Here is a 16,918-nt window from a genome sequence, read left to right on the forward strand (position 1 = left end):
AAATAAAATATTATATTTTAATAGATGAAATTTATTTGAATAGATGCATTGAAAATTGTTTTGTTTCAACTTCTAACATAACTTATTTATTATAATTAATAAAAATTTTCACTATAAAAATGTGGGGAAAAAAGATTATGAAACAAAGTCAATTTGTAGAGAATAAAATATCTCAGACGGTTATCATTCTAATTATTTGGTAAGATATTCCTTAAAGTGATAGTGATACACGATTTATGATAAATTATAATCTCGTAATTATTTTTGTGACACTAAATACTTTTGAGATGATTCCATAAATATAGATAAAAAAATATTTAATCATGTTAAATTTTTGTATTTATTATTATTTTTTCTATTCTACGAGTATGGATAATTTTGTTTGATTGAGTTAATTTTCCAATAAAATAGAAATAGTAATGTGAATAATAGATTGAATTCAACATTGGAAGCAACCGGAATCCAAGCACACATTAAATGACTGGTACGATGATTAATTAACGTTGCTAATTAATCAACGATTAGTTACTTGGTAATTAATGATGCAGCAGAAGGCCGATATTATAAAATGTGCCAACTGAAAAGCATTATAGAGTGAAGCGCAGACTGTATAAAATTAACACTGACATGAATATATTAGTTGTGTTATTTGTTCACGTAGCATGTGAAGAGAGAGCACGGGCCTTTTCACTGTTCCCTTGTGATACATCACCTCTCAATTCTCAAATACTCCCTTTGTTGTCTCTCGTGTTCTCTGGGACACACTGCTCCTAACACGGGCATTTGTATTTATGCTTAAACAGTTCCTTTCAAAGTTTACAACCTTTTTGTTTCACACCACTAGGAGAGTGACCCGTTCCAATTTCTAAGTCCAAGGATGCAAGATATCCCCTTCTGTAGCCTTATAGTTTTCTTCTTTCTAATTGGGGCTTCTTTGGTTTCTCCTTTATATGGTTCTTGTTCCTACTCCTCCTTTTCCCTGTTTAGTATTTTGAGAGGCAAATTTTCAATTTTCATTATTTTATTTTGGTTTCTTTGTTGCAGACGGCCCCCTATATGACTCCACTGCTTACGCCGAGGTAATTAAAAATTTAAAACAGAACACATTTCAACATTGAACTGAATGGGATTATCACTTCATGTTCCTGACAGTGCAAAGAGAAGCCAGAGGAGCCACTTTATGGAGGAGGACTTTTCAACACTCGTCGTGGTGTTGAAGGCACCATTGATTCATCAATATCAAACGTTGCCAACAACAGCTATGTGCCTTCACTCGTTCTGTATAATCTCACTCAGGGCACCATTTACTCTTTTTCCGGTTCGTCATGTTCTTTACACACTTCTCTTTATGTTACTTCAACATTTTCTGCTTCATAAATGAGAAAAAAAAAAAAAAAACTATACTCTCGTTATTTCAAGTTTTGAATTTTGATTATAAAAATTAAAAACTTCCGTTGCCGGGACTTGAACCCGGGTCTCTCGGGTGAGAGCCGAGTATCCTAACCAACTAGACTACAACGGATTAGCGATTTATCACTGAAATTTAGTTTTACTAATCTATAAAATAAAATCTAAAATCTCTTTGTAATGTTTACCTTTTCCATAGTTAGAATTAGGTAGCCTATTGTACAATTGTTAGATGTGATGTGGGTGCCTGACTCATATTACAGCATGGGTGAGAGTAAAAGGTTCAAGTTCAGCTATGGTAAGGACCACCCTGGAAACGGAGAAAGAGACGCATGACTGCATTGGGACAGTTTCGGCCAAGCATGAATGCTGGTCATTCCTGAAGGGTGGATTTGTTCTGAATTGGTCTTCAAATTTATCCATGATCTTCTTCCAGGTAGTTTGCATTTCTTTTGGTTTTATTCAGTGGTAAAACTCTTAGGTAATTGTTGGATTTAAGATATTTGGTCCGTTTCTTTTAATTTTGTTTATGCAGAACGCTGATGGTAAAGATATCAATATAGATGTTGCTAGCCCATCACTCCAGCCATTTACTAAGCAACAATGGAGAATCAATCAACAGTATAAAATCAATACTGTGAGTTACACTTCATTATTTGACCAAGATAATGGAATGCTTAGTTGTTTATTTTTTTCCTATCATGATCGTGTAACCAAACAAATTGATCAATAAGGGATGATATTGCAAAGACTTTCTCACAGCAAAGTAGGGGTAAAAAACCAATTTTTCAATGATAAGGGATAGATGTAGGTGCTAATTTTTGTGTTAATGCTACAGAGCAGAGTTTGAAGAAGAATTTAATTTTGTTTTTCACTTGCATTTGACAGCAAAGAAAGCGTGCCGTCACTATTCATGTGTCAGATAGTAACGGGAGGAGATTCCAAGGAGCTTCCATCTGTATAGAGCAAATCTCAAAAGACTTCCCTTTTGGATCTGCAATAGCAAAGACCATTCTTGGCAACTTACCCTATCAGGTTTGTATATTTTGTGTACCCCGCTAAAATACATATTTCACAGCATAGAAAGTAACACATGACAAGACTCATTCTTCTGTTCTGTCCATTCAGAATTGGTTTGTGAAGCGGTTCAATGCGGCAGTGTTTGAAAATGAGCTCAAATGGTACGCCACAGAACCTGATGAAGGCAAGGTCAATTACACCATTTCAGACCAGATGCTGCAATTTGTTAGAACAAACAATATTATAGCAAGAGGGCACAACATATTCTGGGAAAACCCTAAATACACTCCTCCATGGGTTCTTAACCTTACAGGCACCAAGTTACAATCTGCTGTGAATTCTCGAATACACAGTCTCATGAGCCAATACAAAGATGAGTTCATACACTGGGACGTCAGCAATGAAATGCTTCATTTTAATTTCTACGAGGAAAGGCTTGGACCTGATGCCACATTGCATTTCTTTGAGACAGCACATGAATCAGATCCATTGGCAACGCTTTTTATGAATGACTTCAATGTTGTGGAAACATGCAGTGATGTAAAATCCACTGTTGACGCCTATATCTCGCGGGTAAGAGAACTGCAACGAAATGGCATCTTCATGGATGGAATTGGCTTGGAGGGTCACTTCACAATACCCAATCCTCCCCTTATCAGAGCCATCCTTGACAAGTTGGCAACACTTGGCCTTCCCATTTGGCTTACTGAGGTTGATATAAGCAAGACACTTGATAGAGATGCACAGGTAAGCCAGATCAATTAGTCAGGTTCTAGAAAAAAAAAATTATACACAATAGTATAAAATGTTTTATAGTATTCACCAATTAACAATATCCATGATAATTCTTTAAAAGTGCAGGTTAATTATGACTTATAAAGATAATGTCAACAAATTTATAATGAATTTAATGTCTATGTGTTGATATTGTAAAATAATTTGACGTTGTCATCCAATCATATATTATCGTCTAAAATATTTTAAAATAATTATTTTAAAAGTTAACAAATTTATCATATCGATTCGATAGATTGTAATTGAATAATTATGTAAAAAAATTTATACTCTTAATGCATTACCTTTTTTTTCATTTATAATATATGATAATTTGTTATATTGTCAGTGCACTTGAAAATTATTAGATAATCAAGAATAAGTATATTCATGGTCTCAATCAATATTTAGATGACTGACATGTATTTTAGTTTTTTAATTCATAAGAAAAAAAACTAATTACACTTTTTTACATATCATGTGATGATTAACTAAAAATTATATGATACAAAATCGTCTAATAATTTTTTCACTGCCTAAACCATTTAATCTAAATAATAAAAGAAAAATGAATTGCCATTAATTAGCTTATAATTGAATCTCTTTTATTGTGCCCAGGCAAATTACTTGGAGGAAGTGTTGAGGGAAGGCTTCTCACATCCTTCTGTGAATGGGATAATGCTTTGGACCGCATTTCATCCAAATGGGTGCTACCAAATGTGCCTGACAGACAATAATTTCAAGAACCTCCCAGCAGGTGATGTGGTGGACAAACTTGTTGAAGAGTGGCAAATCAGTCGTGTAGAGGGAGTCACAGATGTGCACGGTTCCTATAGCTTTTATGGGTTCTTAGGAGAATATAGAATTAGTGTCAAGTATGGCAATAAGACTACAAAGTCAACATTCTCCCTCTCTCGAGGTGATGAAACTAGACATTTTACTATTACAATATGACACTTAGATATATAGTACTAGTATTTATCAAGCTGCTTAACTTCACTAGAAACTTTAGTGTCAAATTCAAATGCTATTATAATCACCGTCGTACGTAGATGACTAAATGCAATGCACGCAGTAATGTCAAATCTGCTTGCAAGTTCTTCGTTTCTAGTCGTAGAATGCTTGAATCAAGATGCTATCTATATATCTTCAGAAATTCTTCTATAAATCTATATTTCCCGATTTGAGTCTTATGCATTGTTAAAAAAATAAATGCATGCTTAATTGATTTGAATCTAGATATCTTCCAATTAATTCAAACCATCCCTAGCTATCAGGGACCAGCAGCCTGTGAGAGAAGAAAGAGGAAAATTACATTGATTACATAAACATGTTTACCCTCTACTAAATATGGGAAAAGTGATTTGATTACGATTGAGACAGAAGATTTATATCCCTCATTTTCGTCGTGAGCATGCATCTCAAGAAAGAAAAAGCAACTTTAATTTGATTTGGCTTTCCACTTGAGCATCCGCGGCTAAATAAGAGGCATTAGAAGTAGAACCTTAATTATTCCTCGTTGCTCACTCATCATCTCCAACCCCACCCAAAGCGAGTTCGTTAATCTGAGCACTGGACAAGGTACCGCCGCTACCAAAACAGACAACTATGACGCTGCCACGTGATTGCATATCCAACCTGACAGTTTTTTTTCTTAATCCTTCGGTTAATTATCAGGAAAAGGCATCGACAATTATTTCTGTCATGAAGTTGAATATTATTCGAAAGATTTAATCTTAATTAATCAGATTTTCAACATGCAGTTTAAACGTGAAGAGTAGAACTGTTGAAGACATGTCCAATCCATTTGTAGGCATCGCACAGCGGTTTCGGCCTTAGAGGGTTGTGGTGACCGGAAATTCTCCTTCTTGGCCAACTCAACCATTGGAATCAGATGTCCCATTCCTTTGGAGTTGTCCAGAGAGTGTTGGTCTTCCATGCTTAATTTTTAGGGTTTCCAAATATCGGACGGAGGAGTTACCTCATTCCTTGTTTCTATTTGTAGCGACTAAATAACAACATGGGTTCTCAATTTATTATATAAAAATATTAATAATTTACATGTTTATTAAAATATATTGAAATGGTGATAATATTTTTTACTCTTCTACATCGTTTCACAAAACAAAAGAAAAATGCATTCTTAATTGAATAGTTTCATATCAAACACTTTTCGTAAATATATTTTTAGAATAATTTTCGTTGTTTCTTTTTCTTCCTCCTTAGAAATTCCCTGATGAAAATCTGGATTTACTATCACCCCTGGATAAATGATTCTTTAAAGCTGAAAATTGAAGAAAATTGGAAAGGAATATGGGATTTGGTATCGATTCTATTATTAATATTTTCTTAAGATTCTTTGGGAAGAATCCTATTAATTATTGCATGCTTGAATAGGTTAATTTTCAAGATTACAACCTAATAAATGGGAAAGAATTATAAATTTTAAAAAGAATAAAGTTTTTAATGATAAACAAAATTTGGAAATTGTAATTGAACGTTAACAAATTATTTTTTGTTGATATTGATTTTCTCATTTTACCATCAATAATTAATTAATCTATAAAACTAACTGCTACAAATAATTTATATATACCTTTATTTTACTAAAATCAAACCAAATTAATTTTAGACAACCCAAACATAATAAATTATATTAAAAAAATCCTTATTATATGCAAACATACAATTTATTTCACATGGTCAATTAAAACAATAATTAATTATAAATATAATCAATTATTGAAATAATTTATAAAAGCAATTTTTTTTTCAACCACCACAATTAGGATCTTTTAGATTACGGGAGAAAACCCGAAATATCTCTACAAATTTTAACTATTGAATCGACTATGTGACTAATTCTCAATCCAAGACTTAGTCACACTTAAAATTTTTCATTAAAAATATATTTTGCAGAAATCAACTCATGTCTTTCCTCACAAACTCAACATGTCTTATCAATTAAATTATACCTATTTGATTATAACACATTCAGATTGTGGATCAAATTAGATTAAATTTAGACTAAAACTTAATTGAATTTTCCTTTCATTTTTTTAGCAAACCAACCCAATCTGACCCGGTTTTAATTAGGTTGAGTTATTGGGTTGAGTAATAAAAAAATATTATCAATTTAAATTTTAACAAAAAATACCCTGAAATCAGTAATTCAATATTGTTGTATTGCTTCATAATTCTTATAAGTTTTACAGCTCACTATTAGTATTTAATAAAATCATTAAAACTGTTTTACAACTTACAATTAATAGATTGAGTCAAATTCTAAAACCAAAATAAATTATTGCGACTTGTTATCTCTATTTCTCTTCTCAATTTCTCATGTATTTCTCTACTAACTAAGACAGTGTTCTTTTCAATTTACGTGAACAACTTTCAACTCACTTAATAGCATTTCAAGCAATTGAATGAGAAGGGAAGAAATCGAAAAGAGAAATGAACTCAAGATGTGGAACAAAATCCGTATGATTCATTAACCCTTTAGAGTCACCTTACCAAAACAAAAATCCACTACACAATTGTCAGGAAACACATTTAAATGGCATGTAAGGCACCACTTCCATGATCTCTTTCTTAGCACAAAATCTTGCTAATTTCTTGTAAGGGTAAAGGTGAAGTCGTAAAGTGTAATAGGAGACTAGCTGTGACAATATAAAATATCATTTGCCAAATGTTTCCGGAGGGAAGATAAAAATGAAATTGCATTAGGTAAATGTCATACAGTTTACTCAACCGGATTAGTTTGATAAACCAAAATGATCCTAGGATACTGAGTAAATATTGAAATTTGATCACATTTACGAGCCAAAAAGAGAATGTATATTCCATGCCAACAACATCTTGATGCAAATGGCAATCTGCTTCTTAATTTTTGTTTTCATTCATAAAATATTAAGGATCAGCAGAGAAGAAAACTAAAATTTCTACTAACTACTATCAACTTTAACTGTTTATTTTCATTTATTTAGGGGACAGGAAGAGGAAAACTGAATTTTAAAGCTATAAAGAAAGATCCATGAACCATAATTCTTACATTTTGAGGTCAAGATATTACACAAAAACATTGCTCGAACCATATATATTAGCACAGATAATATATAGATATGGGTGCTATCCTTTCTATCAATCAATACTATGTACACGAGGAACTAGTCTCAACTAGATGCAAAATTTTCTCTTTCTTTTTTTTAAAAAAAAATATCACTGAAGTGACAGATAATTCCGCAAATCAGCAAGGAAGTGCATGACACATAGGTTCAATCCAGATCTAATAAGTTATATTTTAACAAGAGATAAGAGGTTTACCCATAAACAAATTGAGTAGCTTAGGATAGACCTGGGACCTTGTATAGACAATACTAATTGTATCTAACTTTCAACTACTGGCAGCCAGATGAAAATGAGGAACAGCAGCAGCAGACAGAATTGACTAAGAGTATCACTTGAGATGAAGCCTCTCATTTTGATTTTGAGTGAGCTTAGGATAGACCTGGGACCTTGTAGCGACAATACTAATTGTATCTAACTTTCAACTACTGGCAGCCAGATGAAAATGAGTCATTTTGATTTTGAGTGAGCTTTGCACATGTTCCTCCATTTATCCTTCAGGTCATGTGGTGTCCGACGCTTACCAACCTTATCAAACACATGAGAACCAAATTGCAAAATTTTTTTCCATTCCTTGCCAAACTTCTGCACTCCTTCCTTCACAGAGAAACGAAGCAATTATTACAACAGTTGAAAACATTTATATCTTGAGATACATAAAACCTCAAAACTCAGGCTGGAGCAAACACGTCCAACAATCCACATCCTTTAACTTTACACAGTATTAGATTGTTCTAAATAAATAAATAAATAAAAAAAGAAAAACTGTTGTGATAACAAAGAAATAGACGTCTGACGAATGATGATAGCACAGAAACATAATGCAGCTAGCTACTTATAAAGTATCAAGTCATACTGGTTGGAATAAGTGATAAGAAGAAAAATGATACCTTTATCTTCTCTTCCTCCTCAGCTGTCCACGGAATTTTCTTTCGCCTTAACTGATTACCCAGAAATACTTGGCCTGCTTGGGGTTTACTGTAAGTCAAAATAACCAATCAAATTAGAATTACCACAATAATGTCAGTAGTCCTGCAAAGGTAATCATTACCATAAAGGCTGCATTTGGTTCATGAATTATTTTTGCATTCCCAGAAATCTTGAGGTGGGATGACACATTCCCAAATTTAGTACAATGTATGAAAAATATGTCCGCACAATACTTATTCAAAGATATTTTATAATTTAGGATTCTACAAATTATTTCCACTAGAGAAAGGGGGATGGGTTTATACCCATTCCATAGGAATAGTTCTAGATTGTTAGAAAAAAAGAATTTGAGATTGCTTTAGTTCGGAAACATGTAAAATGATTTTCTTAGGGTCCATTTGATTTGAGATAATGTTTTCTATTTTCATTTTTTGAAAGTAGTTTCTATTTCCAAATTTTCAAGATTTAGAAAACGTGTTTGTATTTCAATATACCTCCTGACAGTTTAGTTTTGCCCTGCCTCAGCATTGAGTCTTGCTTAAGAACATGAACCACGAGGTCTTGGTAAGATATATGCTGGTGGGGAATAATGCTCCAAACAATATTATCAATGAAACAAAACAAAACCAGCAATTAATAGGGTTCTTCTGGTGGTCTAATGCGGGAGAAGGAAGCAGATGAAGTGGAGCCAAAGGTGACGTTGAAAAGCATGGAGCCAGGAGAGGGTCACCATTTTGCATAATCCTGGTGCTCTTGAGGGCATTGAAGAACAACAAGACTTCGTTTTTGGGTGGAAAATGGAATAAACGGAGAAAACAAAGAGTCTGCAACTATAATAGAATAAAAAAAAACTATAACCAAAGCACACAAGCCTAACAGCTTGTGTTAACAGAAAACATGTTTATAACTCCTACATAGATTTATCAAAGGACTTTCTTGCATTCCTCTGCCATCTTCCTTTGGAGGGCTATTTGCTGCCATCTCTGCTTGGAGTTGAACGAGTCCCAGGGGACAAGAGCCAGCCAATGCCAATGACAAGCAGCTTAACTGGACTAACTCCATTGGACACTCCACCATTCAGCATACCATCTAGCAAAAATGGAGTTGAAGCATTGGAAGGGTGAAATTACTCCTGGGGTTTTCTGGATTTTCTGAGAATGAGATGGGATTTTTTTTTTTTTTTGGAAAAATGATGAGGTTTGAAAGGAGATGGAGTTGGATTTCAAAGCACAGGTTTGAGATTGCAGAACAAAATGAAGGTGAGATTTTTCATTTCTTCTTTTCTTATCAGCTATGTTTGGCAAAGTTAAATTCTGGTATTGGAAGATTCAAGAGGCCACTAGCACTGGCATGGAAGTGAAAAATAGAGACCATACCATACTACCAGTATAGGTATCAAGGATCTATCGTGCATTTATACAAAGCAACAGAGAAATAGAGGGAGATGTAAATCATTCAAGCTGGATGAAAGAAATTAAAGAATGCATCATATGTTAAAAGGAAAATTTTACTACAGCCATAGGACCAGTGGTGCATTATATTGAATATTGGGCAACATGGGCCAACAAGAGCATAAGATCCAAGTTGTAGATCGGATGAGTGGTAATGCAAGAAAAGATATAATTGAGAATGAATATTAGAGAGCAAGATGAACTGTTAAGTGATACCTACTGAGGAAAAGATGGTAGATTCATGTCAAGCCTAAGATGGTTTAGAGTTTAGACACATTTAAAAAAGACCAATGACAAAACCAGTTAAGAGAGTTGATCTAATGGAAGATAGCCCAATAATTTTAGACGTTGAGTTAAACCATTGGTTTTTAACAAAATACAATGGCATCATTTGATCCATGTAACTGACCCCACTTATTGGAAAAGGCTGTGGTTGTGGTAAATATGCAACAGTGTTTTCCTCCTAGTTGTATCTGCTAGACTGGTTATTAGGGATATTTTTGGAATATAAACAAATATGGAATGTTCTCAAACAAAAAATAGGAAGATTCCTGGGAACAGTTTACAATATTCCAAGGGAAGGTCAAAGTAAAATACAGGTCTAATAGATTCCTATGAATGACATTCCCAGAGTACTATTCTCAAAAATCAAAAACCAACTCTTAGGGTGAGTTTGGTTGCGTGGAAGAGAAAAGAATGGAAGAGAATTGAGAAGAAATATTTGAATTAAAATAGAGAGAAAGAGGTGTGGGACCCATGCTATTTTTTGAAAATTTATTCTTGAATAGTAATTTCCTCTCTTCAACCAAACAAGCACTTAGGCAAATGCCCCCTAAAAGTAACTTACACAAGCCAAAACTCAAGCTAAGCTTCAGGAATTTATTAAGAAAATTGAATCAATAATTCTAACTTTCAACATCCCAAAAAGTATTCATAGCATAAGAAACAAAAAGAAATATACCCTTAAGAAAATTACCAAAAGTATTTAAACCAATGCACATGCCCAAATAAGGCAGAACTCCTTAGAAGCTCAACTAATCAGAAGTTAATAATCACATATGGTAGGGAAAGTGTAGAAAGTTACCATTGTGTTTCATGTTTACGGAATCTCAATGAGTATAGAGGATTACTATGCTTTTCACTTTCATCTTCAGAAATTTTCTCTTTCCCAGTATCTTGTGCACAAACTGGCTCTATTGTTCCATCAATATTGTGCTGTTTTGTCATTTCTTGTGGAACTTCTTCAGCATTGCTTTCAGGAGCAATATTTGTTTTTTCACTAGCAAATTTATCACCAACATGTCCATCTACATGGTCAGTTGGCACTTCGCTTTCTTCAACTCTTCCAACAGTTGGCATTTTACCTATTTCCTCTTCTCTTAAAACTTCTGCTTGTTGCTTACTTCTTTCAAATTGAAGATCATTGGCTTCATTTGCATGCTCACCAACATGATCTTCTCTATTGTCTTCACACCCTGCTAACTGATCATCTTCATTGTTTTTAACATGAATGTGTTCACACTTACTGTTCTTTCTTGAAAAACAATGTTCTTGTCTATGAAATTCATGAACAAATTCTGCAGCTTGAATCAGTTTTCCTTTACTGATAAAGATAGCTAATTCTTTCCTTGCCAAGGAAGCATTTTCCTTAGATTCAAGATATTCTGAAATAGCATGAGAATATGCACAAAATGGGCAAAAAAAGTTGCCCTTTGCATCCAATTGAGCAGATGCACCTAGACAGTTTTTATGCACCATCAAAGGGCAAGTAGTTGTTTTACAAGCCAATAATTGGCCACCTTCATGACACTTCATGCAAAGATTTTGTTCAATTGATTCAGTCATTGATGAGAAAACTTGATCAACCGTGCGAAGATTTTGTTCAATTGATTCAGTCATTGCTGAGAAATCTTGATCAACCGTGCAGGGGGAGCACAGGAATTCATGTTTTTTTGCTTCAAGATCATTTTTTCCATTGTGATATCCATCACTATCACTAGACAACTCAGCTCTGCAGCCATTAACCATATCAAATACAGTTTTATCACTAGCAACTGGCTTCTGAGAGAGATTTAAAGATGTAATATCTGGTTCTGTCTGTTTGGGTTGGTGAAAATTAATAATATGCTGATTATTTTCTGCATTAGCATCATTTGTTGGAATGGCATGATGTGCAGTATTGTCAGTTTCATCCATAGATGTATTATTGCAAGGCTCAGCTACAGAGGTATGATGGGGTATAATGGTGGTTGTCATAACATATTCAGGAACCACTGGTTGGACAACATTTGCATCACATATCAGTAATCGATCCTCTTCATTACACTTCAAAGAAAGATTTTGCTCTGCCTGCTTTTTCGTTTCAAGGTTAATCTTTTCACCTTGGGACACAATATCACCTGATATTTCTACCCCATAACCATTCCTAGCATGATCTGTTTCATCAGCTGAGCAAGCCCAACTCCTCTTAGAGGGCAAATCTGTTTCATCAGCCGAGCAAACCCTACTCCTCTTAGAGCAAACCCTACTGCTATTCTGAGGAAATAATCTAGTTGTTTCTTTCAAGTAATCAGTATCTGGATGAGTATTTTTGAAGATCGATTCTCTCAGCTATTCGGCATTAGGAAAAGAAACATACCAAACAAAAAATGGTGAACGAAAGTGAATAAATCTCATCAAGGAGAGTTCTCAAAAGAAAATGGCACTTCCATTACCTGCTCTAAGTGACATTTAAAAGTGACAGCTCTTTTGTGCTTAATAAATGGGCAAATATCCCATTTCAATAGCTCTGCTCCAGCCACTTTCAGATTTGATAAAGGGATCTGCTTTACACATTACATAAAGAGTGAGAATTATCTAAATGAGAATAACAATAAAGCTTCCACCATCAAATATGACAAATAAAATACTTAGAGCCCAACAAAAGTAATAAAATAAAAAATCAAGTGACACTTCTGTAATTGCTCATGAACACAACAAATAAAAACAAGAAACATTTCTCAAAACAAACAGCCGCTCAATAATGAGTCACCGAATTAGTTCAAATAGCCTCTAACATTATTACAAAGTAAACTATGTTACTTACGTATCAAACTGTGATTTAGTAGTGTCTTTGGATGAATGTTTGCAAAATTGATTTTAAATGAAATTAATTTGCAAAGTTGATTTTAAAATGAAATTAATTATGCAAAATTAATTTGGGTTAAAATTGATTTTGAAGCGAAGTAATTTATGTTTCAATGTTTTTATCCTAAATAAAAGCAAGTTTGATGTAAAACTTGGTGTAAAATTGTCAACATAACTCAAAATCAATTTTACCCAACAATAATAAAACATCCTTATCTTTATTAAAATCAAATCGAGGCAAACTCGACTCTAATACTTGACACCCAGATATCAAACACACTTGAAATTTAAAAATGTTTTACCTTGCCCAATATTTCTTTGAGGACATCTTGACAACTCCCCAAAACATTGAATCCAAATCTGGAATCCAAGTTAGAAGAAGCTTCAGGGTCAACAACAAGAGTGGACAGTTTCTCCAAACACCTCAAGGCTACCAATTCCTTTGTATTTTTACTAAATCTATGATGTCCCACAGGTGCCGCATCAATGAAACCTACAACAACAACAACAACAACAACAAATTAAACATAAAAATATTCATAAAATATGAAATTAAAAAGAAATGAAGTTGTTATGTTATTTTTGAAGCATTGTTGTTTACCCTGCAAAGTGGGAGTGGTGATTTCTTTGGAAGTTAACAGGGCTTCAATGACCCAAAGCCATGCAAGTGCAGAAGGGTCGTCGTCACGGTCCATGGCTTAGGGTTTTGAATTGCGGTTACTGACGCTGTTTGAGGGATTTCGGGAATGCCAAGAGCGTTCGTTCGCCAACGCGAATGCGTCACAGGACTCAGGAGTTGCGAACGAGAACCAGAGACGATAGCAATATTGAGAGGAATTGAAATAGGGAAAACGATACGGTGAAAACGGGATTATGGTTTGAAATGCAATCGCGTTTTGGTGTTTGTCGGAGTGATTCGGAGAGGAAGCGGGGAAGAAGCAAATTTGCGGAAGATTGCTTGACACACTAGTGCCTGTTTGATTCTCTTCCCAATTTTTATTCCTTAAATTAGTTTTTTTTTACTCCCTAATTTATTTTTTAATTCAATTTCTTTCATTAGATTTTTTTTTTCATTTTCATACATTAATTTCTTAAATTGATTTAATTTTATTTTTAAATTTAAATGATAAGAAATCATATTTTATGAATGTTTAAAACTTTCGTAAAATATATATTTTAAAAAATTAATTTTAAAAATTAGAGAATCAAATTAAAGGATGAATTTAAATTAATTTTAAAAATTAAAGGATGAAATTAAATTAAAAAAATTAAAAGATAAAATAAAATCTAAATAATAAATCAGAGGACTAAAAATTAATTTAATTTTTTTCTTATTAAAAAAAGGTTTTGAAAATAATTTTTGAAAACTGTTCTTGAGAAGAAAATTATAAATAAAAAAATCTGTTTAGTAATTTTATTTCAAAAACTGTTTTAGAAATGAAAAATAAAAAGAAACTTTCTGGTTGAATTTGTTTACAAAATATGTTTTGAAAACTAAGAAATAGAAAACGGGTTTAATTGTATTAATTTTATTCTTCATCGAAATTTAAAATTAAATGCTTTTTAGAAAGTAAAGTCCCTTTATTTTCATTAAATATAAAGACTAAAATAAATAATAAAAGAAAGAAGAATTGATTTTATAAATCATATTTTTAGAGAACAAATTATCTTGAAATATGTAAAAGAATAAAAATAAGTGTAAAGAGAATTATATCATAATCATCTAAATTAGAAGACGAATCATCACTTTTATAAATTTCCATTACGACTATAATACGCTAAACATGCAATAAAATTGAAGTTAAAAAAAACATAAATTAGTTAAGTAATGGAGTTTTTTTTATTGTTTTAGTTCAGGAATCAGATACACAGAATAAAAATACACACACACATATATATATATATATATAAAACATTAGTTATTAAACATTCACCTTTAATTAGCATAATGGGCATTGCAGTAAATGGATCCAATTAATTACTTTGCACGTATATAAACATATACATCCATCTTTGCAAATAAGGTTGACATGCAGCCATTGACCCAAACAATTAGGCGGTGTAAGTGGTCTGTAATGCGTTGAATTTTGTTTATTTTTTTAATCTATTTTAATTAAATTTAATTGGATTAAATTAGATTATTTATTTTTTATTTTATTAATTCAATTCAATCCAATCCAATTTTAATTAGATTGAATTAAATTATTTATGGAATTGGATCATTAAAAATGTTACTTTTTGTAAGTCTTAAAAATAAATTTTCAAACTCAAAATAGTAAGAATATAAAGAATAGTCATAATATTTTTAAAATTTAATATTCATAAAACATTATACTCATATAATAAACAGAAAAAAAAGTGAATTATAAATATATATTCAAGAGTGTTATTTATAAAACAATATATTACCTTAAAATAAAATAAAAAAACTCAAATAATATATTATCTTAAGATAAATAATATATTAACATGAGATTGAAATATACTTAATCTAAAGTATCTATATTAATAATTTAATTATATACGAAGTGAGTTAAATTTTAGTCAAATACAAAGTATCAAACTTGTAATCCATTCTAATTTTAATTACATTCATTAAATTAAAATCAATCCAATAAAATAATCAAATTCTCAAAAAAAAAAAAATCTAATTTGATTGATTTGTGGATTCCCCAATTTTATCCTATCCGCCTGACAAACAATTGCTAATGGTGAAGTAATTAAGGACCGACGTTCCGAAATTGAATCAGAAGTCAAATCAGGTTTTGCTGTCTCCCACGACTAGTTTTGCCTACCAAAATACATAAGTGCTAATGTGTGATGTCCATTATTGATGCACAGAACAAGGAGCCACATGAAAATAACAGAGCGGGAGTAATGAATGCCAAAGCCAAAAAGTATTGTTCCATATATGGAGTCTAAATCATTGCTGCACATAATTTGAGCATGTTTAATTTTCAGAAGAAAAAAAAGGGGGAATAAAGACAAATTCCTAAATCTAAATTTTCATGTTTAAACATGACAAGAAAATGTGTAGCGTCAGATTTGCAGAACATCATGAAGAGTGTAAATTTAGCAGCAAAGCTAAAGTGAGAGTGGATTTGACAGATGATTATAGTATGATCACGTTCTGCTAGCTACATTATATAAACTAACCGATAGGTTAATTGTCTGCCATAGTTTCTGAAAAGTGCCTTCGGTTTCCAGGAGTGAATATTGGCTTTGCTTATTTTTTATTTCATGTATAGGCTGAGATGTTTTTTAAGCCATTGCTGCCATTATTCTTCTGTATCAACTGTTCGTATCTTTGGCATCATATTGTAACTTTTAATGAATCCAGTTTATGCACAGCTTGTGCTATGACCTGGTGTCAATAATTCTATTTATTGGCTTTTCAAAAAAAATTGTCTGCCGTAGTTCTTTTAGGATTGACTCTCAAAGATCTTTAGCAGTTTCACCACTAAGGAGGCATAGAGTGCTATCAATAGTTTAATACAAACTTTAGCGGCATTTAGATACTTTTGTTTGATAGTTTATTGGGTCAATTTTAAGCTAAGAACTAATACTTCAGATACAAGCTTCATTAAACAAGTTGACTTTTCTCTGTAGATATTTTTTTATACACATAAACTTGAAGATTGAACTCTTGATCATATATTTAAGGGCATGATTATTATTAACCAACGACCATATCTGTAAAAAGAAAAGACATTTTTGAAATTTGAAGATCATAGTTGATTGTGTCAAATACATGAATGAAGTTCAAACTTGAAGATCATATTAATTTCTATCTCGACATTATCATTAAAATCGTACAATACAACTTTTCATATATGGTCCCGTAGGTTAATTAAGTACTCGATAATACGATTCAAGAAAGACAATTTATTGCAACCAGCATGTATTAGACCATGAATTTCTGTATTGATTTGCAATCAATATCCATAAATCTTCTTTCTTGATGACAAAACAACACTCAAAATTTGTCTTTATCGAACCTTTCGACAGATATATTACGATTTATGTATATATATTAAGGCTCCAATTCGTCATATGACGCATGTAGTTTAGTCTTTTTTTTT

General features: G+C 32.3%; 2 protein-coding genes and 1 non-coding gene across 4 annotated transcripts; 1 reads left to right on the plus strand and 2 right to left on the minus strand.

Annotated features, from left to right (window-relative positions):
* The first annotated feature begins 648 nt into the window (after positions 1-648).
* On the plus strand, positions 649-4,392 carry LOC100793558 (endo-1,4-beta-xylanase 5). The gene is made up of 8 exons (XM_006577837.4): positions 649-953; positions 1,045-1,079; positions 1,153-1,318; positions 1,671-1,843; positions 1,943-2,044; positions 2,296-2,442; positions 2,536-3,174; positions 3,820-4,392. The coding sequence occupies exons 1-8, from the start codon at positions 878-880 to the stop codon at positions 4,153-4,155; spliced, it is 1,674 nt and encodes a 557-aa protein (XP_006577900.1). The 5' UTR covers positions 649-877; the 3' UTR covers positions 4,156-4,392.
* TRNAE-CUC (transfer RNA glutamic acid (anticodon CUC)) lies at positions 1,450-1,522 on the minus strand. The gene has a single exon. It is a non-coding gene; the product is annotated as a tRNA-Glu (tRNA).
* A 2,893-nt stretch (positions 4,393-7,285) lies between the features above and the next one.
* LOC102661885 (uncharacterized) lies at positions 7,286-13,832 on the minus strand. 2 transcript variants are annotated; one of them, XM_006577839.4, is made up of 6 exons: positions 13,438-13,832; positions 13,139-13,329; positions 12,425-12,532; positions 10,795-12,320; positions 8,220-8,307; positions 7,286-7,922 (listed from the first exon to the last, which is right to left on the minus strand). In XM_006577839.4, the coding sequence occupies exons 1-6, from the start codon at positions 13,529-13,531 to the stop codon at positions 7,827-7,829; spliced, it is 2,103 nt and encodes a 700-aa protein (XP_006577902.1). In that variant the 5' UTR covers positions 13,532-13,832; the 3' UTR covers positions 7,286-7,826. The 2 variants fall into 2 exon arrangements, with proteins under 2 accessions (XP_006577902.1, XP_006577901.1); XM_006577838.4 differs by having other exon boundaries at positions 7,286-7,926; positions 13,438-13,831.
* Between the last annotated feature and the right edge of the window lie 3,086 nt (positions 13,833-16,918).

This window comes from Glycine max, chromosome 4 (genome assembly GCF_000004515.6).
Source record: "Glycine max cultivar Williams 82 chromosome 4, Glycine_max_v4.0, whole genome shotgun sequence".
Classification (NCBI taxonomy): domain Eukaryota; kingdom Viridiplantae; phylum Streptophyta; class Magnoliopsida; order Fabales; family Fabaceae; genus Glycine; species Glycine max.

What these genes read in the sequence shown, in the direction of transcription:
- LOC100793558 (XM_006577837.4), top strand. Translation starts at nt 878, where the DNA reads ATGCAAGATATCCCCTTCTGTAGCCTTATAGTTTTCTTCTTTCTAATT. An exon ending in ACTCCACTGCTTACGCCGAG is followed by an intron (nt 1,080 to 1,152) that starts GTAATTAAAAAT and finishes TGTTCCTGACAG; the next exon opens with TGCAAAGAGAAGCCAGAGGA. An exon ending in CACCATTTACTCTTTTTCCG is followed by an intron (nt 1,319 to 1,670) that starts GTTCGTCATGTT and finishes CTCATATTACAG; the next exon opens with CATGGGTGAGAGTAAAAGGT.
- LOC102661885 (XM_006577838.4), bottom strand. Translation starts at nt 13,531, where the DNA reads ATGGACCGTGACGACGACCCTTCTGCACTTGCATGGCTTTGGGTCATT. An exon ending in CACCACTCCCACTTTGCAGG is followed by an intron (nt 13,330 to 13,437) that starts GTAAACAACAAT and finishes TTGTTGTTGTAG; the next exon opens with GTTTCATTGATGCGGCACCT. An exon ending in TCAAAGAAATATTGGGCAAG is followed by an intron (nt 12,533 to 13,138) that starts GTAAAACATTTT and finishes TGTGTAAAGCAG; the next exon opens with ATCCCTTTATCAAATCTGAA.